Genomic DNA, 24,225 nt, shown 5'->3' with positions numbered 1-24,225 from the left:
TGGAAACAAAAGCAGAGACTCTTTTCCAAAGCAACATATCATTATATCCAAATTTTGAAGTCAAGTTACCTTTAAAATTTACATTTATTTAACTCAACAGCTTTTACCATCAAATCTTTTTTTTGTAGATAAAAATTCCAAAGACAACACAAACCAGATTCTCTGTGTAATATCCATCTTTGTAAGACTGAAACGCCGCTGTGGCTGTTGGCTCCGCCCACCTTAGCTTTCCAAAGTGGCGGTGGTACAGTTTACTTCCAGCTCTGGGTCTGGAGCCTTGTGTACCATCAACTATCAGAAGCAGTTCTACCAAAGCAGCACGTAGTCCAGAAAACTTTTTTTTTAACTAGCAAAGGCGCCAGATATTGGTGAAAGTATTAAGGCCACTCCACGTAGTTAAAAGGGAGGTTTATTTAGTGGGGTAACTTACAAATGAAGGGATAGGTTGCAGGGTCTGGAAAAGGGATGGCGCAGTCCAGCAGTGTTCTCTGGAGAACTCTGCTTGGTCTACCTCCAGCGTCCAGGGTCCTAGAACACAAGAGAGGCCTCTCCTCTTGATCCTGGGTCTTCAGCTTCCTCCCTCAGCCCCGCCTTGTAGGCGTGATCATTACCAAAGCCTCAGTGGGTGTTGGAACTTCCAGGCCAAGACTGGAATGGCTACCCACTACAGGGAGAATTAAAGCCATGGAAGCAGACAGCAGTGCAGTACTTTCATGAAAATTATTTTGATCTTGTGACCTCCAGAAGGGGTCTCAGGGGCCCCTCCTATGTCTGTACAACCATGTTTTGAGAACTGTTGTTCTAGGTTTGGGACAGAAATGACCCAGCATCTTCCTTACCATCTGATAGTGGAGAGACACAAACCGTTATTTACATGCAGTACAGTTCATGCTGGAGATAACCAGAGGTAATGGAAGGACATGGAGAGGGATCTAACTCAGTCTCGTGATACATCTGCCAGGAAGGGCATCCAAGTCCCTGACTCACTTGCTGCATGAGCAGAGCTAAACTGAGCAGACAGGAGCACAAGCATTCTCATGAAAACTGGAACCTTCTTGTCAGTTATGCTGTACCCAGAACTAATCATGAAGATGACCTAGCATATTCGGCTTTCTGCTCTAATATCATGATATATTGGGGTGGGGGGCATTTCATCATTCTCTCTATTTCTGATATTCCGCCCCTTCTCAGGTAGAAGCCAGAGCTGAAGAAATGGCAGATAACAGCTCCCATAAATAAGAAGTGAAATTGCCCTGCCAGTGTTTTCCTTCAGAAGCACTGAGAGGCAGGTGAGCATTTTGCAGGGAATATACTGTAAACCAGATAATTGCCATCCATCTTTGTGAACATCTCAGGATCTAAGGCATGGGATAGAATTCACAATAAAAATGTATCATGCACATTTGCTATTTTCTGGAACAAAGTTGATAGCATAAGCCACAGAAGCTTTATTTATTAGTTTGCTAGTAGAGAAAAAATACAGTGTCTTTACCTAAGGTTAAGAAGAATACGTATTCCCTTCCAATTCTCTGCCTTAGCTGGGAGATGACATTTCACAAACTCATCTTGGCTAAGCTATAGTTGCTAGTTGTTTATTTTAATACTAATATAGAGTGCTAACATAGAATTGTTTAGATATGGCTTACATCTACACTTAATTAACTTTCATGGAGAGTACCTTCAATTACATACATTTGAAAAGCAACATCTGAACTTTTCCTGAAAGGATTTTTTTTTAAATTTTCTTAAAAGTTTGTCTTAGTACTAGAGCATTCACTCCTGCCCAAGTTGCCAGCATACCAGTCAGCCAACAGATTTCAGACATGCTAAGCCCTGAAACTATATGATGCATAAGCCAATTCCTGGAATGAACATATACATAGTCTCCCCTCTCTTTATGTATTATATACATTGCCCACTGTCCATGTATATGTATATACATAGAGTCACAGACATAAAGATAGATTTAGACACAACGAATTTTCTGTTTCCCTGGATGGTTCTACCTGTTCTTCAGGCAGCTTTGGTCATGGCTTTGTTATTTCCTTGTGCTAGCACAAGTACTAAGTGCTTGAACCCAAGCTTGACCAACAAGAAATGGAAACAAATGCCTGCTGTTACACTTACCTATAGCTAGGAGAAGAATGACCAACTGGAATGGATATCTGATCTCTTCTATCAAGGGACCATGAACTTGCAGGCATTCCTTAAGTCTTGAAAATCTCTTTACCCTTGTCCCTGAAGTAAAACTAATGCTGCTGTCACATGAAGTAATTGGGTGGATTTAGTGAGATTGCCACTGTTTAGCCTGGCACACAGTAGGTCCTCAGGAGCAGCAGCTTCTGATTAACTATATGATGGTTCTGGTCTGATTATGGCTATTACAGAAGAGGTTTAGACAATTATCTTCAGGAGCATAAACTTGCAAGTAAGTTACTGTCTGGTTTTAGGAGTTCAAATGTTTAAAATGCAGTGAAGTATGAGATATGGAAGTAATAACAATCTTGGGGAATTACAGATATAACAATTTAGTGCACACTTTAGTCCAATAATGTTGTTCAGTAGGTAAGACGTTTTGTCTGGAAAAATGAGCTGGTTCCTGCAACTGAATAGGGACATAAAACAAAGCAGACTCCTGAACTCATGTTTTACACCATCCTTTCCTGAATGGCTCCTGGTCTTCAGTTACTCTCCTTTTCCCAGGCCCTATGAGTTACGAGATTCTTTGCTCAAACAAAGACTTATCAATTATGGAGTGTCTATTTGGGGCACCCTGGGCCTCATCTATGCCTTGATCTCAGCCTGTGGATTTGGGCCTTCTTGGGGACCTTTGAGGTGTTATTCAACATTTAGCTAGCTTTGATAGTTACCTTCCTAACAAGCCTGAGGATTGTGGTTACCCCCCTTTGTGTAAAGAAAAGTGGAGTTCTGGGAGGGTTGAAAGACTTGGCAAAGACATTCTGTTTGAATGTAGGACTAGAAATTTGAAACTAACTAGCAAAGACTCCCTCTTGCTCTGTAGGCTTCTCTTCACCCAAATCCTTGTTTCCTTTGCTATACAGAAATTTTATAAAGTCAATTTTTGACCATTATTGACCTCAGTTCCTGAGCAAATAGAGTCCTAGTCAGAAAACCCTTTCCTTCTCCTGTTTCTTATAGGGTATTGCCCACTCTTTCTTCTAACACTTTCAGCATTTCAAGCTTCACATTGAAGTCTTTGATCCATTTGGAGGGTGTGTGTGTGTGTGTGTGTGTGTGTGTGTGTGTGTGTGTGTGTGTATGAACGGACTGATAGATATGGCTCTAATGTCATTCTTCTGCATGTGGACATCCAGTTTTCCCAGCAGCATTTGCTAAAGGTGCTGTTTTGTTTTGTTTTGTTTTTATTGTGTGTGTTTTTGGCTTCTTCATTAAATATTAGATGGCTGTAGTTACATGTACTCATGTTTGGGTCTTCTATTTTGTTCTGTTTTGTTCCATTAGTCTACAGGTCTGTTTTCATGCCAGCACCATGATGTTTTTATTACTATGGCTTCATATTATAGATTGTAATCTGGCAAGGTAACCCCCACTTAATTCTTGTTGTTTATGGTTGCTTTTACCATCTGGAGTCTTTTGTGGTTCCATGTGAACTTTAGGATGGTTTTGTCTATTTCTGAGCATTTTGATTTTGATTGGGATTGCAATGAATCTATAAATTGAAGCATTCTTTCCACTCCACCTCAGGGTCAATCTAGGATGAACTTTGGTTAGTTGTCCAAATGCCTTATATAGAAACAACCTCAAAACTCACTGTTGTAAAGTGTGTGTGTGTGTGTGTGTGTGTGTATGTGTGTGTGTGGTTAATGTATAATTTGTCTAACCTTCTGACCAACTATTTATGTGCAATAGTGATAAATGACTCATCCTGATATTACTAACATTCAGTTAACAACTTTGAAAGTACTCATATGCTACACAATTATTTGTAGACAGGAATGAAAAGATGGAAGAAAAGAGGAAAAGAGGTATGGTGGTTAAGTTGGTAAAAAGAGAGGAAGGAGGGATGGTGATGGGTAGGGAGAACAGAAGGGAAAGAAAAGTCCCACCTTCAGCATAAGTCCCCTATCAAGCAGTTAAAGATTAATGACTTAGTCATCCTTTCCACAGTACTTCCAACACATTTATAGGAGTGTAAATAAGCCTTGTTTCTTCTGAATTTTAGCATGTGTGAGCTACACATATGGGGTTTGTATTTAAATCTCTCTAATTGGTACTTTCAGCAGAGAGCATTATTTCTCATTAAGTGATAGGGTTACCCTAAGATTTGGAATAGTGGGTAGCTTTCGATCTTGGTGATGCTGGATACCTACTCATTGTAATCAAACATTGCTGAGGTGCCATTTGGGAGGTGTCTTGAAGGTAAAGGTGTGCCTGCCTCATTGACAAATGGTTTATAATATTCTGGGAATTGTTAGGAACTACAGACATCCTCAGATCCAAGATGCTGCTTACCCTCGAGGGTTGGCACTCTTTATGGGGAAGAAAGGCAGGAAAGGGGATAATGAATATGCATTAAGCATGAGAGCAGGTGGTAGAGGGAGATGTGGATACACAGAGGGCAATGGGGGATTCAGATCTTGACTTAATCTGGAAGAATGGACAGGCAGAGTGAGAGGTAGGGATGTGAGGAGAGGGAGAAATGAATGCACACTCATAGCATGGGATGACCACACCAGATTTCTAAGGGAAGCTGCTGAAATAGCCCAGGCCTAAACATGTAGAAAAAGTCTTGTCTAGACAGGGGCCCCAACTGTACTCTGAAGAAGGCAATAAATACTTTGTAAAATGTGACAGTACGTATTGTAGTTAGGGATCATTGTAAGAATAGACACCCACTCAAACCATTTAAAAAAAAAAGATAGTGGTTTTAGAAAGAGCCAATAGAGTCTTCATTTGCCCACAGCAGGCTGATATGCCTTGAAGAGGGAGCTGGGACACAGGACTGAGAAGCAGAAGTGGGCAGGTGGCTTCTATAGCTCTATAGTGTGGTGGGTGCAGCTTTCTACTCCAGGACCACTCCCTAATCTTCCATCTTCTGAAATATTGGATTCTCCTACTTTAATGTTTTCCCAGTCCCCCCAAACTTTGAATGATCACTGCATGATTATCAGCTCCAACTCCTTAGGAACACCCACAGACAAGCTATAGCTCCTGGGCCTCAAAAATGTCCAGATATAATTAGCCCAGCCCTTTGTCATCTATCCATTTCCCCATAGATGTGATGGCCACCCAGGCCTAAATAGCCCCTAGAAGATCAGACCAGAAGGCGAACTTGGACATGGCATGCAAAAGACCAGGTTGGCCACTAAAATACCATATTTAACAGGGTAGTTAACCTTGTGAAAGCTTTTTGCCATCTATCAACCATACATTTTACTCAGTTTTACACAGGGATCAATATTAGAGTTCTGAGGATTTGAGAGCTCACAGTGGCCAGACAGGTGAATTTTAGGATGAAAGGGGAAAGGGTCAAAGGGTAAACCCTCAGACACAAGGCTCCACTGCTTGTGAGAGCATTAACACACTTTTGCAGAGATAGAAGCAAAGGGAAGAGCATAGCATGCTCCCATGAGAAATGCTTCGTGCTCTAGTTAAAGACGCATTGAGTAGGGAGACCTAATTTCTCTGTAAATGGAGCACAAACATCACATTGGCACCCTACACCCACACCCACCACTGAGTGCCAAGACAGACGTTTTCTTGATTCTGAAACATGGAAAAGTGTCAGGACAGGCAAGAAGCAGACCTAAAGGGACAGGGTGTGATGGGTCAGCCTCCAGATAGCGTGTACAGCCAACAGGAAGGCAACCCTGTGGGAAACTGATACAAGGTCAGTTCTGGAGTTACATCTAAATAGAGCAAGGCATGAGGTGGCTGGCCTTGATCTATTGAAACGAACAGACCAAGTATTTTGTTCAAGGCTCAAACATTACAGGAGAGTAATGGATAAGAAATAACAGCCAAGCCACAAGCATCAATATCTAATGCTTCTTTCTAGATGAGAGGCAGTTCTTCAGTTTCCCAAGAAGCCAGAGTTTGGAAGCAGCTTGTGCATTTCTGTATGTGAATGATCTCTGTATCATGTGGATGCTTCCTGTTAGTTTAGCCTAGTAGTGGCCTGACTCCTATTCACTGGACAAACTTAACTACTCATGTCTATCCATAGCATACTAGTGGCTTTACTACTGGGGCTTTACTCATCTGTGATCTCTTGCCTGGTATGCTCTCTTTCATTTATCCTTGCTTGCTTTATGTTCTCTGTCTATGACTGTCTCTCTGTCTGTCTGTTTCCGTCTCTTTTTGCCCCTTCCCCTCTTTTTCTCTTGAGATGTGGACAATTGCATACCTATATGACATGGATTCTGGTTACTATAACCTCCCCATATTCCTCTTGCCCGTATTATCCCTGTACCTCCCTACATGTCCACTTCCTGTATGCATGATGTTTTTGCTATTATTGTTGTTGATTTATTTTATTGTTTGTTTGCTTTATTTTGAGTTTTTCTTGAGACCCACCAGCTTTATCCAGGATCATCTATCTGTGTGACCATGGGTTTGTAACCATCCATTGAAGTCCTTGTCCTGGAATGTGTACTGTCTTACCATGTCTGGGTTGATGTGTCTGATCTTCTTCTTTAGCCCAAGTCTGCTTCTTCTGGTCTGCCCCCTTTATGTTCTGGTTATCATGGATTCTTTCCTGCTCTGACAGTCCTTTGAGGATAAGATTTTTATTCTTGCTCCACAGAGTGAGGCTAGGTTTATACACAAGAAGATTCACCCTCTAACTGTTGCTTCATACATTTTGACAAATGACCATGTGATTGTTGTAACCAACACCCTTGAGATAGAAAACAACTCTCTCAGCCCAGCAAGCTCATTGTCCCATCTGTCCTTACACTTTTGTGTTTCTAGAAATCCATAGAATGACATCAAACAGCGTGCAATCTTCTTGTTTGACTTCTTGCACCATATTTCACCAGTAAGTGAATCAGAAGTTGACCCATCCCCCACCCCAATCCCCTGGTATCAGCAGTTGATCTGTTTTTATTATTCTCTGAGTGTCCATTATCTAGCCACACACACCAGTTAATCGCTTATTGATTTTTCCATTTGACACTATTTTAAATAAAGGTTTTATGGTCATTGGTATAGAAGTCTTTCTGTAGCTTATGTTTTAATTTCTCAGGAATAAATCATAGGCTTAGACTTGCTGAGCTGTCTTATAAAAACAAACAAAATTCCAACTAAACTGTGTCACTGTGTTAGTTTATGGTGTTAGTAGCCATGCTGAGAATTCCAGAGCTCCAGCGGAATGTGGTGTTACCTAATTCACTGCAGTCCCTTGAGTAGCAGTGTGGTGAGGACCTGCTGGACTTTCTATGTAAATATCTCTGATGTCCATCGAGGCTCCATGTTCATATTTTCTCTTTATATATTTATTTGATGACAGCTCTGTTTAGTTGTTGGTCATTTTTATTAGACTGCTTATCATCTTAGAGAATTCTAAGAATTCTTTGTTTATGTATTTTGGATACAAGCTTTTTATGTGATATGTTTTCTAAGTAATTTCTTCTAGTCTGTGGCATTTCAAAATTATTTTTCTGAGGAGTGATTTTTTCAAAGAAGTTTGTAATTTTTGTGAAATTTTATTTTTCAATTATAAATGTTATTTAGTGTGTCTCATATCCCTTCTAAAAATCTAATTCAAATACACTGATATTTTATACTTTCTTATAAAGGTTTTATAGTTTTAATTCCTGTATGTAGGTATGATCCATTTAAAGCCAATTGTTATGAATGTTGTGTAGTAGGATTGAAGTTTGGTTTTGTTGCATGAATATCCTTTTGTTTTACCCAGGAGCATTTACTAGAAAGTCTATCCAATCTTCAATGAATCCTTTGTTAGTAATGAGTTGACTACTGACATGTGTGTCTTGATTGGAGAGCATTTCAATAAGTCTTAATATCAGGTAGTGTAAATCATCCAACTTTGTTCTCTTCAAAATTATTTTGGCAATGCCAAGTCTTTTTCATTTTCATATGGATTTTAGAATTTGAGTTAAAAATTCCTTATGGTACTTTTGAAAGACTGGGTCTAAACTCTTTACTCTCCTGTCTTGTCTCCCAAGGGCTAAAATTGTAGTCATGGAGTTTCTTTGACTCTCTAAGTTAATATTAGGGACATTTAGTCATGATTCTATTGAGTCTCCCAATTCATGAACACTGTCTCTCCGTCCAGATCTCTAAATCCATTTATGAGAACCCTGATCTTTTTCTTTAGTCCAAGTCTGCTTCTTCTGGTCTGTCACTGTTTATGTTGTGGTTATCATGGATTCTCTCCTGCACTGACAGTCCTCTCAGGATAAGATGTGTATTCTTGCTCCACACAGTAGGAAGATTCACCCTCTAACTATTGCTGCTTACATTTTGACAAATGATCTCACATGCATTTTGTGAGAGTTATTCTAATTGTTTCATGGCTTTTGAGATTATTATAGCAGTATTTTTATTTAAAATTTTATTTATCCTTAGTAATCAGAAATTGTTTTTGCTTTGCTATATTGACTGTGTTTCCTTTGACTCTATTAAAGGCACTTTCTAGTTCTAGTTGGGATTTTTTAGTATATATAGAGGTTTAAAATGGAAAATTATGTTTTCTGTATATAAAGACAATTTCACCTTTTCCATTGCAAACTGATTCTTTTCTTTATTAATTGCATTGGTTTGAACCACAAGTAAAATATGAATGTAAGTGGAGAATAGACATCCAGACAATCCTTGAATTGTCCTTGTTTATATGGAAAAAATATCCAGTCTTTACTCTTAAGCATGAAGTTAGCTTTAGGATTTTGCAAATGTTCTTCATCAGATTGAGTAACCTTATTGTTATTTGGTAGGTATATTTATACATAGATGTTGAATTTTTATAATTTTTTTTAAAACTTCCCTGTTTTACCTCAGTGCTCAGAATACTTTCTGTTTTATTCAGTGTGTGTGTGTGTGTGTGTGTGTGTGTGTGTGTGTGTGTGTGAAAGAGAGAGAGAGAGAGAGAGAGAGAGAGAGAGAGAGAGAGAGAGAACAAACATACTAGGGTAGCATGAGTCTTTTAAAATCTCAAAGCTTGTCCCCAGTGACATACTTCCTCCAAGAAAGCCACACCTCCTAATCCTTCCCAAGCAGTTCTACCAACCAGAGACCAACTATTCAAACAAATGAGCCTATGAGGAGCATTCTCATTAAACCAGCACACTATGGTTAAGTTAAATTATACATTTAAGTTTTGGGTTTATAACCCTAAGAATTGGTTCATAGAAAAAGCACAGACATTACTTTTGTTTATGTATCAAAATGAAAACATTCATCAACCTTGATAAAAAATTGAGGAAGTTAAAATGTGGGAGAGAAGTAAGACAACTTCAGACAAGGTTCACATTCTTATTTTCCAAATAGGATAGGTAAACCCTTTTGGGCCTCAGCTCCTCTCCTGTGAAATGAGAAACACGTTCTTACCACTGTGATTGTTATAAGGATTAATGAGTGCTGGCTGATAAGGTGGCTCAGTGGGAAAAGGTGATTGCTACCAAGCGTGAGAACCTGAGTTTGATCCACACTACTCAGGCAATGGAAGGAGAGAACTGATGTTCTCTCTATTGTGCTCTGACCTACACATATGTACCACATGCATGCCCACACATGTACATACACAAAATAAATCCATGGAAAGGGGGATTAAAGAAGCTGTATGTAGGAAATGCCTAAAATGAAGTACACAGCTGGCTCACCGCAGCGGTGACAGGAATGAAAGGAGGCAAGCATGGAGGTAGAAGGAAGTCAACCTTCACTGATGCTGGAGCAGCCTTGGCTTTAAAGTTACTCTATAACCCCCCCTTTCAGGCAGAAGCTGTCACTGCCCAGAGGGCAAGGTGAGTGTGAATAACAAAAAGATTGTGAACCCAGCATGGGATATTTGAGTGACAGATGTCTTTGTGATATCATCACCTGTGTCTTGTTAGTTGAAAGCACTGAAACTCTGTGATGCTTCTTGACTCACCTAATACTGTCTAGAAGTGACTAAGCCAGAGTTGAAACCAGGAGCATTGCCTGCACTGAGCTGGGTGGCACAATAGATCAGATACCCTGGCTGAGCTCCTGGTGTCTGCTCTATACATGTTTCTAATGAATAGGCCCCTAGGTTTAATTAAGGAGAAAGGAGATTAATTGTTTCTCCCAACAGCTGCAAATTATTTGCATTGCATTTGTGTTGATGGCTAATGAAAGAGCAAAGGAGGACAGGGACAGCCCAGGATGACTGTAATTCTTAGAGTACATAATGAAGTGCAGGTCTGAACGACAAAATGTAAGAATGGATAAGCCTGCTGCCCCATGCATACCTGAAGTGGGCAGAGCGGCTCTTTGCTCTGAGCAAGATTCAGTCAGCAAAAGTGGATCTCAGGGGCTCAGACTTGAGACTAGCTGGGCATATATAAATCCCTGCTCCAGCAGACTGCCACTCAGTCAGCTTGTAATTGCTGGAGAATGGGAGAGAAAGAAGATGGTGGTGATTCAGGGTGTGGGTCTCCACCAATCCTGGGACAGCTCTTAAAAGAACTTTTGATGGATAATGGATTGGAAAAGGGAAGGGGCAACAGAATTAATCTCAATTCTCTAAGCCCTTGACTTTCCATGGCTACTGAAAATTTTGTATAATCCATTACAGTAATGTGGCATTCCATGAACTTTCGCTGAAGAGCTGTGAACAAACACCTGCTAACCCTAGGTGAGGCACCAGTGACAGGTCAAAGTAAAGATTCCAATCAAATATAACCTGAAAAACTAATGGATTTATTGAGCTTACTTGTAGCAGCATAAGTGAGGGGGCATTTACAGTAGTGTGTGCCCCCCAAACCATCATGTCACCAAAAAGTCTCACTTCAACACAGATGAAGACTTCCCCATGGTTGCATCGATGAAATACCCCTTTATTTAGTCTTCCATTCTCTACTGTAGTACCTTTGGAGATCACATGCAGCTAGGGCAGAATCACGTGCCACCAAGAAGGATTATATGAGGGAATAGTAATTTTTGCTGAGGGTCTAATGACATGCCTCCTATTGGGCAACCTCAATAGACCAAACATGAGAAACTCTTGAGGGCAGTCAGGGATGCTTTCATTTACATGGTTATGGCTGTTATGCTATGAAGACAGTGTTCTGCAATACAAGTGTTATATCTATGAAATAATGTATGAATTTTTGTGTTTATAAATATTTTTGGTATATGGTGATGTACTAAAAGTTTTCTTTTTATTGCCCATTATGAAACATAAACAAGTAGTCCTCTTGAGATGTCACTCTTTGTAGAAGCCTTTTTCTTTACCATTTCTACAAGGATTACCCCTATTTTATGGGTTGCTGTGAGGAACATATATGACCACAATTTTGACTCTTTGGAGTAGAGTGAGGGGGTTGGTCATATTAGTTTAACATGTTATTTTTCTTTTTAAAATATCTGCTTTGTCTCCTTAGTCCTGAAGATGTATGTTGGATATTTAAAAGAAACCAAGAAGTTCACAATTGAAAGACTATTCTTATTGCTTATGTGGAGTGTTGAGTGGAGAGGGAAGGGTCTTTTCTTGGGAGATGAGCTAAAATATCTGTATAGATATCTAAATATCTAAATGGCATCATAGGGAACCAGAACAAAATTTAGGCAACACTCACCAAAGAGATAAATGGCAGAAGTTGGATATTTACCAGAGATGTCTACATATGAACATATAAAATCTTGTCACATCTTATCTCAAGCTTCTATTCATTGTTGGTCCTTGTTAGTATATTACAATTGCTTGGTAGGGTTGCTACACAGTGCCATAAACTAAAAACCTTTAGAAAAATGGATATGTACTGTGTCACACTTTCAGATGCTTAACATCTAAAATAAAGGTGTTGTAGGATCATGTTTCATCTGGACATCTGTACTCTGAGGAATGATCAGGTTGAAGTTCCCACTCTAGATAATACCTAGTGGCTAGTAGAAGCACAACTCTGTGTGTGTGTGTGTGTGTGTGTGTGTGTGTGATCATGGTGCTTGTATGTGTCTCCTGTAAGAGGAAGTCAGTGGTCAGGCATGGATGTCATCCCTCAGGAACTGCCCATCTTGTTATTTTATTTTATTCTTTATTTGCCGGGGTCTTTCATTAGGATCTGGTACTCGATTATAGGTTGAGTGTCCAGCAAGTCCCAGGAATCCACTTGTCTCTACCCCCCTAGCTCTGGGATTATAAGCATTGGCCTCCATTTTGCCTAAGACCTGGGCATCAAAGAGGTCTTAATGCTTATTCAGTAAGTACTTTACCAAAGGAGTTATTTCCCCAGGCCAGCTCCAATCTTTCATGGTGTGTTTCTTGCATGCTTGGCTGTCTCTGCATGAAAATGTCCCTTTTAATACACCAGTCATGATCATTGAGGATCTACCCCAGTAACCCCATTTTAAATAGATTACTGCTGTAAAGATTTCTTTCTAAATACAGACAAATATTGAGGTATTGAAGATCAGCACTGCAACCTACTTTTTAGATGTACTGGCATTAAATCTGTGTCATTTTAGATATATATTTAAGTGTATCAGTTGTTCATTAGATGAGATATAATTTGAGCTGGTAAATTTATTGAAGAGGAATTTTAATTGATGTATAACTTACACCAGTTGACTAGTCTTTAAATGATTGGAAAACACTCAGTGTTTGTTGCATATTGACCTATATATTGGGACTTGTGCATATATGTTTTATCTGTGCATGTGTGTTAACCTCCTAATGGCATCTATGGATGGATCCAGTTAAATTGAGGTCAGAATTCCTAGCACACACAGTATAGTCTGCTGTTTTGTTGACTAACAGATTTTAATTCAGAATCACCTATTACTAGGTAACATTAGAATTTTTTATTTGTTTGGTTTTTTTCGAGACAGGGTTTCTCTGTGTAGCTTTGCGCCTTTCCTGGAACTCACTTGGTAGCCCAGGCTGGCCTCGAACTCACAGAGATCTGCCTGGCTCTGCCTCCCAAGTGCTGGGATTAAAGGTGTCCACCACCACCACCCAGCGAACATTAGAAATTTTAACTCTTAATAATATTCGTCTATAGTAATGTTACCCCTTACCTTATGTGGGCCTGGGTGAATCATTAGGAGGTCAATGCACATCTCTGAAGCTTTTCTACATATCAAGTGGGCTAATGTGTTTTATGACCTAGGTAGCTGGATGTGATTCTATGATGGGGCAAATATGAAACATTGATAGAGAAATGATGATGATCTTTTTGTGTTGCTTTCTAGTAAACAAACACAAGCCATGGATCGAGACATCCTACCATGGAGTCATAACTGAGAACAATGACACAGTCATTTTGGACCCTCCACTGGTAGCCCTGGATAAAGATGCCCCAGTGCCTTTTGCAGGTAAGATGACTGATTTCTTAGTGTGCTTGGGCTGGGCTTGCTCTAGAGGCCTCTGATGTGAAGCCTCCACTATGCCCAGCTAGGGTCTAAAAGCTACTGTTGCCACCTGGTGTGCAGAAGGCCTGTGCTTTTCATGCTGTGTGTATCTTCTCATTGCTACTGTGGACTCTTTGTCTCTTTATGGTTATTCTTCTCCTTCACATTTATTCCAGTGGAAGACACATGTTCCTTTTTTGTGTGTTTGTTTTTTGTTGTTTTGGTGGTTTTGATTTGTTTCATTTTTGAGACAGGGTCTCTTTATGTATCTCTGACTATCTGGGAACTTGCTATGTAGGCCAGGCTGGCCTTGAACTCACAGAGATTAGTCTGCCTCTGCCTCTGCCCTCCAAATGCTAAGATTAAAGACATGTGCCACATGCCAATTTTCCTTGTGTGTGTGTCTAAGAGGTGATAAATTGCTGAACTGACCTTTGGAGCTGGAGGAGATGGACTAGTGAAACTCCTTGGGAGAAGAATTTTGTTCCCAGAGAGATGGTCCATACACATCATAAAATGTGGCAACTACTGTCTCCACCACCTACATACCACACAGGACTTGTATCTTGGTAGACTGGCAAGAAAGGGGGAAATAAAAATATCAAAAGATACTTACTAAAGGCCAGATGAGATCATGCCCTTGAGTTTCGTCATTGACTGTGGCTTTTAGAGGAGGATGCCCTTTGTGTCTGTTGGCTAGAAAGCTTTCCCACTGTCTTCAAGGCCATCACTGCTCTCACCCTGACCTCCTGCAAAAGTCCTACCACAGAAAATGTGTGTAGAAGACAAGGAATTGGGCAAGGGCTTGGTTAGGAGGCCTTAAACAAAGAATGTCTAAGGATGCCTGAATCACGAGGAATATTGTTAACATTTTATAACTGTCAAGAGATAGACAGGAAATTTAATGAAGGTTTTCAAGACCTCTAGAAGATTGCTTTATGATCGATGGGTGCCAGGCAGGGGTTTTCACCATGCTGAAGTCTATTTCTTCTGACAGTTTGTCTGCTACATTATGAGCTACTTGGGCAGAAAAAAAAAAAATGACTCTTTCACACTTTAAAGAGAGATGCTTTGTGAAGGCCTTTTATTCATTACAGAAGATTATGATGGCAGGAGTGATGGGCTGGGTTAAACTCAGTGTTATGTGAAGGTAAGCCCATAAGCATTCTTACAGAGGGGGAAAGACTCTTTATTTTATATAGAATGATAACTACCAAGGGTGCCTAACTGTGATTTCTGGGATGGTTAAGGTTGGGGAATCTTCAAACATCTTCCAAACGTCCTCCAAGCAAATGACACTTTGAAGAACAACTCTAGTGCCACTTTTTCCCTACAAAGGATGAAGTTCCACCCTACCCTTCTTTGGAAGCCTAGAAATAATCAACTTCACACTCTTCTGGACATAAGTAATATAGCAGTGAGGTTAACTAACACCTTTAGCAGTGCCTTGAAATAAGATTTTTGAAGCAAATACCAGTAAAAACTATGTTTGGGTCATGGAAATGTTTGGTTTGGCTTTCAACATATGCTTTAAAAATAGATATGACATTTAGAAACTGGTAGATTTATCATAAAACACAAGATTCTGATTAATCTCAATGAATCAGATCTCAAATAGAGAGAGAACTGAGTCCCTCCCACCCTCCCTCTCTTCTCCCTCCCTTCATTCCCTGGAAGCAAAGTCTATCTGGGCTGGCCTGAAATTCAGTATAGAGTCCAGGCTGTCCTCAAACCTGTGGTCTCTGGCCAAAGCCATTGAATGCTAGGATCATAAATCTGTACCCTAACCCTCAGTTGGCTGCCTCTTTCTTCCATGTGTGAACCCCAGTTCCCTCCCAGCCCTTCATCTCCCAGTGTTTACTTAGTCTTTCTCCTCCCTGTCTGGTGGCTGACCTCTCTTTGAAGCATAACAGAGTGAAATACTGGCCAGTTCCCAGGAAGTAACAGAGTGCCCTTCAGTCATTGTGGTGCTGGGACTAAGGAGTTCAAAGGAGAGCAATGTGTCCGACTAGTCACTATGTCTACCTCTAATGGAACCCTCTTTTTGTCTGGTTATCAGCAAAGAATCAAAGTCTACAGCAACATGACCCACTCTCAAACAAGGAGGACACGATAAAGAGAAATTTACATCCAAGCAAACCTGATATTTGAGAGTTTATATACACAGCAGATTCCTTAGCTTCCTCATTTATTAGGGCTTACAGACAATTAAAAAAAAATCATCTGAGGATTCGTCAGAAAATTTCTTAAGTTGAAGCCTCATCAAGTACCTTAAACTTGAATTTGTATTTTATCAGATTTGCTCTCACAGTTGTTCAGGCATGTTTTGAAACTAAGATTTGCCTCTCAGCCAAGCCCTGAGTAGCTATTTCCAACCAGAGACAATTTCTATACTCCACCTGTTATTTTTGCAGCTGCCTTTAAAAAAAAATCTGGCTTAATGCATCAAAATATAATCTGCCAAGCTCTTAAGAGTAAAAAATAAAGGTGCTTTTTACTATGGTCAAAGCTATTTTTCTCAGTATTATTTATGGCCTGCTGGAAGACAGGACACAGACACCAGCTATCCATCCAGCTACGGGTATTTATTTTAAAACATTTATCTTAAAAAAGAAAATACTGAAGATTTATTTCAGATCCCTATCATTCTCATAAAATTGAAAAATTTATATCTGCCAGCTTCATCACCCTCCACGTCAGCTGGAGTTTTGGTCCCCCTTATCATGTACTCCTGAATTAAGGGTCACTTTCCCTGCCTTCTCCCTACATCGTTCCTTCCCTTTGTGTGGGTGAACTGAGCTACACTCTGTGAAAGATCATTCCCTTTAAATCATTGTTTTCTACTTTATTTCTCTTACATTCTCCTACCTTTTAGAATTTTTAGAAAAAAAAAAGAATCTTCAAAAAAATTCTGTTAGAAAGTAACTTAGAATTATATGCTATTATAAGCAATGTTCATTTCAATAAAAAGAGAAGCATTTATTGTAGAAAACATGGGAAGTCCTGTGAAGCACACACAAAAAAGCATAAAGGGTACGTCTTCCCACCAATAGAGACTATTAGCATTTCAGTCATATTTCTATTCCTTGTTAAAATTATTATGCATCTTGCAACTATATTAAAATTGAAGGTTACTGTTATTTTAAGTGACATTAACACTATAAATATCCTAATGAATGTGCTAGACTTTACTTTTTTCCTATTGACAATTATTGTACCTATTTCCATTTTTTTTTTTTTTTTTGAGCTGAGGATCGAACCCAGGGCCTTGTGCTTGCTAGGCAAGAGCTCTACCACTGAGCTAAATCCCCAACACCCTATTTCCATTTCTATTTTGTTATAACACATTTACCTTTTTGTGTCTACTGGTGTATGTCTTTTCAATAGTACAATTAATTGGTCAAATATTTCCAAACTCCTGAAAAACATTTGATTGCTTTTCAAAAAAAAAAAAAAAAGTAGGACTTTGTATTCCTATTCACACCATCTGAGTTTTCTCTCCTGGCTCCCATATTGCTCACTCTAATGGTGATTTGGTGACAGTATGGCAGAGTAGCTGATTGCATTATCTTTAATAACATCATCTGTGAATAATGCAGGCTTTCCAGGCTTTTTGTTAGGATGAAATTTAAAGAATATCTATACCACATGTTCCAAATGTGGTGGGTGTTTAATAAATTGCAGTTTCTATCTGCAGCCTTTTATACCTGCTCATTTTATAGAGGAAATGCCTGGTTGGCATTGAGGTAAAGCAACTTGCCCAGTATTCCAGGTGAACTTGAGGCAGAGACAGGAGCCTGTCTCCTGTAGGACACTGATTTTCCTGTCCCTGTCATCTTGCTTTGAATTGAGCAGTAAAACTTCCATGAGGCCTTAACCAGTTCCATGAAACTTGCTTGACTCACTTCTCAACTCAGAGTCTTAGCTCTGTAGACTTGACCTTGTTCAATAATCAGACATAGAAAAATCCTTAAGTAACAATGGAAATCACATCCATTGCAAGACAAAAAAAAAAAAAATGATAATGAAAGCAAGCTGGGCACACCGTAAACTTATTAATTTCTACACGTGCCCCACTGAGGCCTGTTTGGAAACTGTGGAGACTTTTAAATTGGAAGGGAATTAGATTGCCTTTCAGAGATAATAGAACTACTACTCATTTGTCTACATTGGGCCAGTCTGGACTTGTCTCTTGTAAGGACAGGGCTGCAGAGATGATCAAGCATAATTGGCCAGCTTTGTGGGCTGGGTGAGGCTCAGAAGGCTGTCCAGAAAATTGTTTGGAATATGATTTGACCTGGTTTGATTAGCTGGTTCCAGTGCTGGCTGTGGCAAGGACTGCTCTTTCTTTTGTGGTTAACTCCATTTCTCTTCCTATTCAGTTCAATGTCTGCCTGTCACCTTCCTTCCTATCTGTGGGCCTGTCCAGAGACCGGGCTCCCACTTAGGGCTCAATAGGAGCCTAATGGCAGACAACATGAAAGGTTCATTTGGCCATGATATCTTATAGTAAGCAGGGAAAGCAGAGGTCATAGCATTTATTATTTCTGTTATTTTTAGATTGATGGGCATCGTTGTATGCTTTAAAAGTTTAAGTTTAAAATCATATCAACATAGAATATTGAAATTAAATAAGTGGCAAATATATGACCTCATATAGTGTGATGATTAGTGTTGCCAAATTGACAAGAACTAGAATCGCCTGGGAGGTGGGCCTTTGAACTTGCCTGTGAGGGATTTTCTTAACTGAGGTATCTGAGGCAGGAGGGTGGCACCATTTCCTGGGCTCAACCCTGAACTGAATAAAGAGGAGAGAGGGAGAGGAAGAACACATGTGCACAGTTTGCTGTTTCCTGACTACAGATGCCACGTAGACTGCTGGATCAAGCTCCGGCCACTGTGATTTCAGTGCAAGATGGACTGTTAACCTGGAACTGTGGGTCAAAATAAGCTCGCTCTCCTTTAAATTGCTTTTGTTGGAGTATTTTATTACAGGAGCAGTAAAGAAACTGAGATGCATAGCTGTCCTCCTTTCATGATCAGCTATCACAGCCAGCCCTTCTCCAAGAGCATATTCATTATCGCAAACTATAGTCACCTTGCTCTACAGGAGATCTCTTAATGTACTATTTCTATTACACTACAGTTGTGTATCCTCCAACCAACATCCCTCAACCACTCCAGCCTCTGGGGACCACCATTATATTCTCTACATCTGATAGCAGCATTCTTTAGATTCCACCCAAAAGGGCAATCAGCTGCGTTCATCTATTTTTGCTGGCTTATGCCCCTCACCAGACACACATGTTTTTGCATTTAGGCTCTGCACTTGCTAACTTTGTAGTCTGGGTCTTGTCACTAAACTCTTCCAAGGGAACGTTGATAATGGAGGCATTCACAGCACCTACTCCTGAGATTAATATGTGGATATAATTAGATATTAATGAAAAGTGCCTAGAGCCCTGTCTGGCAGCCAAAAAATGCCCAATAAATCATAGTTGTGTTAGTCATAGCAGTGGTAATGATGAGAATCATCAGAGTAATTGTGATTCTTGTTATCATCAATAAGCCGCAAGTGTTTGCTTCCTTTTTGGTTGATTACAATGGTGCAATTATAATCTGGGATGATGATGATAAAGGAAAGGAGAAACATAACTCTAGAGTCTGTTCTAAGGCTTGATACAGTCACCCAATCAGGGTGTTGTTTTGATTCCTCAGTGGCATGGTGGTGTGGGAGCAACCAGCTAAATTATATAGTTTGAAGATTGTGTACCACTCCATAAATAAATATCAGCTATCTGGGAATAAATATCCTCACATTCTACCCATAATTTATCCCTGTGCAATAACCTATTGAGAGCTACATTTTCAAAGAATTGCAAACCATGTGCCCCTTTATTATAAATGCACACATCCACACATGTGTGTCTGCCATTCAATCTATTGCAATTTAATCCTCACCAGCTTGGGAAGTAGGGGGCCATCTATTATGATTCTGTTTTGCAAGTAAGAAAATGGGGGACTTTAGGAAATTTTGGGAACTTCTCAAGTTTGTCTACCCAAGTCCAGGCTCTCTGGCTGCAGGTCTCACCTTCTCTGCACTCTCTCAGTTGTTCATTGTTGCAGGCTGCTCTTACTGGCTCTGAAAGATCTGCATGGTGTCAGGCACAGCACTACTAAATGTCAATCTCATGCTAGGTTCTTACCTTATGACTTCTTTTTTTTTTTTCTTCCTTTTTCTGGTCATTCCAAAAAGAAACTTAGTTTGAGGGCTCAAATCATCACCAGCACCTCCACTACCTGACAGTCTCTTCCTTTGGTGAAGCAGGACCAAACTACAACAGAGCCTTCTATAGATAACATCAAATGGAAGTTTTTCATAGCATTCTGTTGTATTTTTGGTTAGGCTAGGCTCTATAAAGGTAAGTATTATTGCTATTCATTTCTGTCATTTTAAATACTCATGAAGTTTTTAAAGAATCCAACCTCAAAGAAAAATACAAGCAAATAATATTTCAGTGGCTTATGGGAGCATTACACGTCAGTCGAGAGCTCTGTGATACACATGGGATACATGTGGGATACAAGGGATGAAGTAGATCAACCTCATCTAGAGGGTTGCCCTCAGGAATAGCTTCAGGGCCCCAGCCAACTTCAGTCTATGTGGCATTCTAACATCTAGTCCTAGCAGCATAAATGTATGTATACATTAATAATTAATGGAAAAGGAGGCTGTGAATTTGAAAAGGACACCCAGCAATATGTCCCTGGGATAAGTAGTAACTGGCTGCAGGTCTAGGTTAGATCTTATCCCTCCCTGCAAAGAACTGGGTTCAGTCTGGAGTCCACAATTGGGGCCACTTCCTCAGACCTCACAGAAGTGAAATATAGAATAAGTCAGAAAAACATAAACTAAATGTCTGTTCTTCTCAGTGTATGTGAAAAAATAAAAGAAGAAAGACACAGAGATTGCCCAACAGCAGAGAAATGGATAAGATCTACATGAGCAAACTGGAGGTTGGGGGGTGTAATGGAGGGCAAGGGTCAGGGGAAAGAGAGCTTAGAGGAGCAGGAGGTCCCAGCTGGATCAGGAGCAGAGTGGGAGAATGGGGAGGGAGATACCACGATGAATGTAGACTCCAGGGGAATAGGAAGAAGCAGAGTGCTAGAGAGGTGCCCAGAAATCCACAAAGATACCTCCACTGTAGACTACTGGCAATGGTCCAGAAAGTGCCTGAGCTGACCTGCTCTGGTGATCAGATGGCCGAACACCCTGGCTGTCATGATAGAACTCTCACCCAGTTTCTTATGGAGAAATCCACTGGCCGAGCCCCAGGTGGAGCTCCAGGAGTCCAGTCGGCAAGAGAGGAGGGACTGTATGAGCGAGAGATATTGAGACCATGATTGAGAAAAGCACAGGGACAAATAGCTAAACTAGTGGAAACACATGAACTGTGAACTCCCATGGAACTGGACCAGGCCCTCTGGATAAGTGAGACAGTTGACTAGCTTTTTAGCTAACTGTTTAGGAGGCCCCAGACAGTGGAGCCGGGACTTGTCCTTGGTGCATGGGCTGGCTTTTTGGAGCCTGGGGCCTATGCTGAGACACTTTGCTCAGCCTTGGTGCAGCGTGGAGGGGACTGGACCTGCCTCAACTGAATCTACCAGGCTGGGCTGACTCCCCAGGGGAGACCTTGCCTTAGAGGAGGTGGGAATGGGGGGTTGGTTGGGGGGGAGGTTCTAGGGGAAGGAAGGAGGATGGGGGAATCTGTGGCTGATAAGTGAAATTAAGTTAATTATAAAATAAAAATATTAAAGAAAAAAAGAAAATAAAATGCATCCATTATCAAAAAATCAAAAATTTTACATGGATTTATGTTTTTAAAGTGAATTGGGGTCATAGCTTTTACAGTTCTGAGTCTGTGTTTTTACTGCTTACAGGTACTTCCTAAGCTGATTGAGTTATGCAGACTTGGTTGCTAACATAAATATGTATCATACAAACATTTAGTCATTCCTTTATTTGAGGCTGTGTAGGTTGTTTTTAATAATTTTCATTATTTTAAGAAAATAATTCTTCCATGGTCAACTGCATGAAATGACTTTCTTAAATAAGCATAACTCAAGTTTCATTTTAAAAGCAAATGAAAACAGGTGTCTCCTTTCAGTGATAGTTTGAGATTGTGTCCTCAGACGGCTGGTTGATACAAACTGTGACTGCCAATTTCATGGCAGCTGGTGGCTTCCGATTAGACAGGGAAGTTGAGGGACTCACAACCCCACACTGTCTGCACCTATGCCCAAGTCCTCAGATCCCCAGGCCTCCTTCCCTGTGACTAGGTTTTCACCCTCACTGCAATAACTCTGATCTAAAGGCACTCAGATTTACACAGGAGTAATACAGAAGTTGCTTTAAAACCGAAACAATTGAGTGGTAATGGGAACAGCAGACTGTAAATAAGATGGAAGACCTGGCCAAGGTGGCACCTGTGATCTCTAGAGCAGATAGCAAGGGAAGGTCCATCTGTGGTCCTGCAGGAGCAGCAGCGAAGCCCTCTACAGTGGCTATACCCATGGCCTTGTTCTGTGGGAGCTTGGGGGTCCTACCACACAGGCTGGGAGAGCAAATCTCCATGTAGCATCAGTGTGGGATGAAGGACACATTTGCCTCTGCTATTTTTTTTTCTTTCAACTTCGGGCTTAGCAGCTTCCAGCCTTGAATGGGATTGGTATGAGAATGAGAGCATCTTTGGGGGCTCCTCCTGGCCACTTCCACAAAACATGTTGTGCTCTCCACAAGTTCATTTCCATAATTTTAATTTATCTTTCTTGCCTGCTGATGACTGTCAATGTAGGGGGCAGGTCTTTGCTCCAGTGGGAGCCCATTCACAAATCCTAGTACATGAAGCCTTTGCCTGAGTGTGTGTGGGAAGGTGTCAAGGGGAGCATATTTATCCTACTAAGGAGATTGTGGATGATGCTTGCTATGAAGGAGATGCTGGAGAGAGAGAGAGAGAGAGAGAGAGAGAGAGAGAGAGAGAGAGAGAGAGAGAGAGAGAGAGAGAGATCCAGGCTTGTGCTGTGAGGGTGCTTGAGGTCTTGCCTTGACTTTTTCTCTTATCTGGAACAAACCCTTCCAGACCTTTCCTCCTGCATTTCCCTCTTTCCTTCCCCACCAATTTATTCCCTGGGCCCCTGATGCTGCCTGTCTATGCAGCCCCTGTCACTGGGTGCTTTTGTGTTTTGTCTTTTCGTTTCTCTTTGGAAGGTTGTGGAAATTTGCTCTACGGCAGCTAAGCCTCAGTGAACTTCATTTGGATGGCCCATTCTCATCTCCCTCTCCTGTTCTATGGCAACATCATCTCTGTGGTATCTGGATCAAAACAGTGCGCTGACATTAACTTAATACCTTTCTCTATTGAATGGGCAAAGGTAGGTTACTGAGCAGGAAAGCTGCAGAGGAAACTAAAGGGGCTTCTGTCAGGGACTGTGAGGAATTCAGAGCTAGGATGCAATGGAACAGATCAGTCAGGGAAGAAAGAGGATGTGGTTTTCATATGAATCAGATGCATCCTGAGGGCCTAGGATCTGTGTCTGACTTGGGGAGAAAGCAGGGAAGGGGTTGAGGGACTGTAACAGAATCCACCAATAAACTTACCCAGGCCTCCCAGGCACTCTTGGCTTTGTGAAACAGGATCTCACTATATAAGTCTGGCCGGCTTTGAATTGGAAATCATCCTGCCTCAGCTTCTTGCGTGCTGTTAATATAACAGGCAAGCATCACCTTACCCAGGATCCTTGTGAAGAGAAGACTCTGGATAAAGCCTGCTTAGGACAGATTCATGTTTAAGGACAGTTGGTACTCATGCCCATTCTCCAGCAGCATGTTGAAGAGGCATTCAGAAAACCAAACCATCCTAGTTTCCCAGAGCTGAAGAGCATCCTAGGGTGTGGGGTTATTGGTGCTAAAACTGGGAAGTTGCTGGTACACCAGGGTTGGAAGCCCTGAGGAGGGAGGTGGTATTTCAGAATAAGCTGCTTCATCATCACACAGCTTGAGAGAAGCCTTTGAATGTAGAAGTCCCATGCTTCCTGGACTCTGCATTAGTGATAGTGCTATATGAAAACAAGATGAAATGCAAACGAGGAAGTTCAAAAAAAAAAAAAAAGGGGCCAGGCAGTGGTGGCGCGCACCTTTAATCCCAGCACTCGGGAGGCAGAGCCAGGTGGATCTCTGTGAGTTCGAGGCCAGCCTGGGCTACCAAGTGAGTTCCAGGACAGGCGCAAAGCTACAGAGAGAAACCCTGTCTCAAAAAACAAAAAACAAAAACAAAAAAAGGTGGCAGGAGTGCTGTCAGCATACATGGTGACCATGCAAACTGGGAGCATGTCTTCCTTCTTACAGAAGGACACTGCCCCACTCCACAGCACACAGTGTAGCAAGTGAAGACAAAGAGGTCCATTTCACCCCCAATAGGTCCCCTTGGTCTCGTATCCTCAGAGATGACAACCCGCACACGACAGTACTAAAAATTGGCCAAGTCTTATTGTTACTCTGTACTACACACTATATTACAAAACTCTGTGTCATTTCCGTTTTACAGTGATCCTCTGAAATAGGCATCATTATCATCTCTGTTTTGTAGGAGAGACTGGGGTTAAACTGGATTATATAGTTTGCCCAGGACACAG

The 24,225-nt window shown here is 40.9% G+C and overlaps 1 protein-coding gene across 4 annotated transcripts in view; it reads left to right on the top strand.

The window, feature by feature from the left end:
* Positions 1-24,225, top strand: part of Clstn2 (calsyntenin 2) — a 608,806-nt gene that overhangs the window by 225,150 nt on the left and 359,431 nt on the right. For all 4 annotated transcript variants that reach the window (XM_036191651.1, XM_036191650.1, XM_036191654.1 and 1 more), the window contains exon 2: positions 13,375-13,497. In XM_036191651.1, the coding sequence (XP_036047544.1) occupies positions 13,375-13,497 (123 nt within the window). The remainder of the gene's footprint in view (positions 1-13,374; positions 13,498-24,225) is intronic.

This window comes from Onychomys torridus, chromosome 7 (assembly GCF_903995425.1).
Source record: "Onychomys torridus chromosome 7, mOncTor1.1, whole genome shotgun sequence".
NCBI classification, from domain to species: domain Eukaryota; kingdom Metazoa; phylum Chordata; class Mammalia; order Rodentia; family Cricetidae; genus Onychomys; species Onychomys torridus.
Note: the sequence above shows the minus strand (reverse complement) of the source record. Positions and strands in the feature narration are given on the sequence as shown.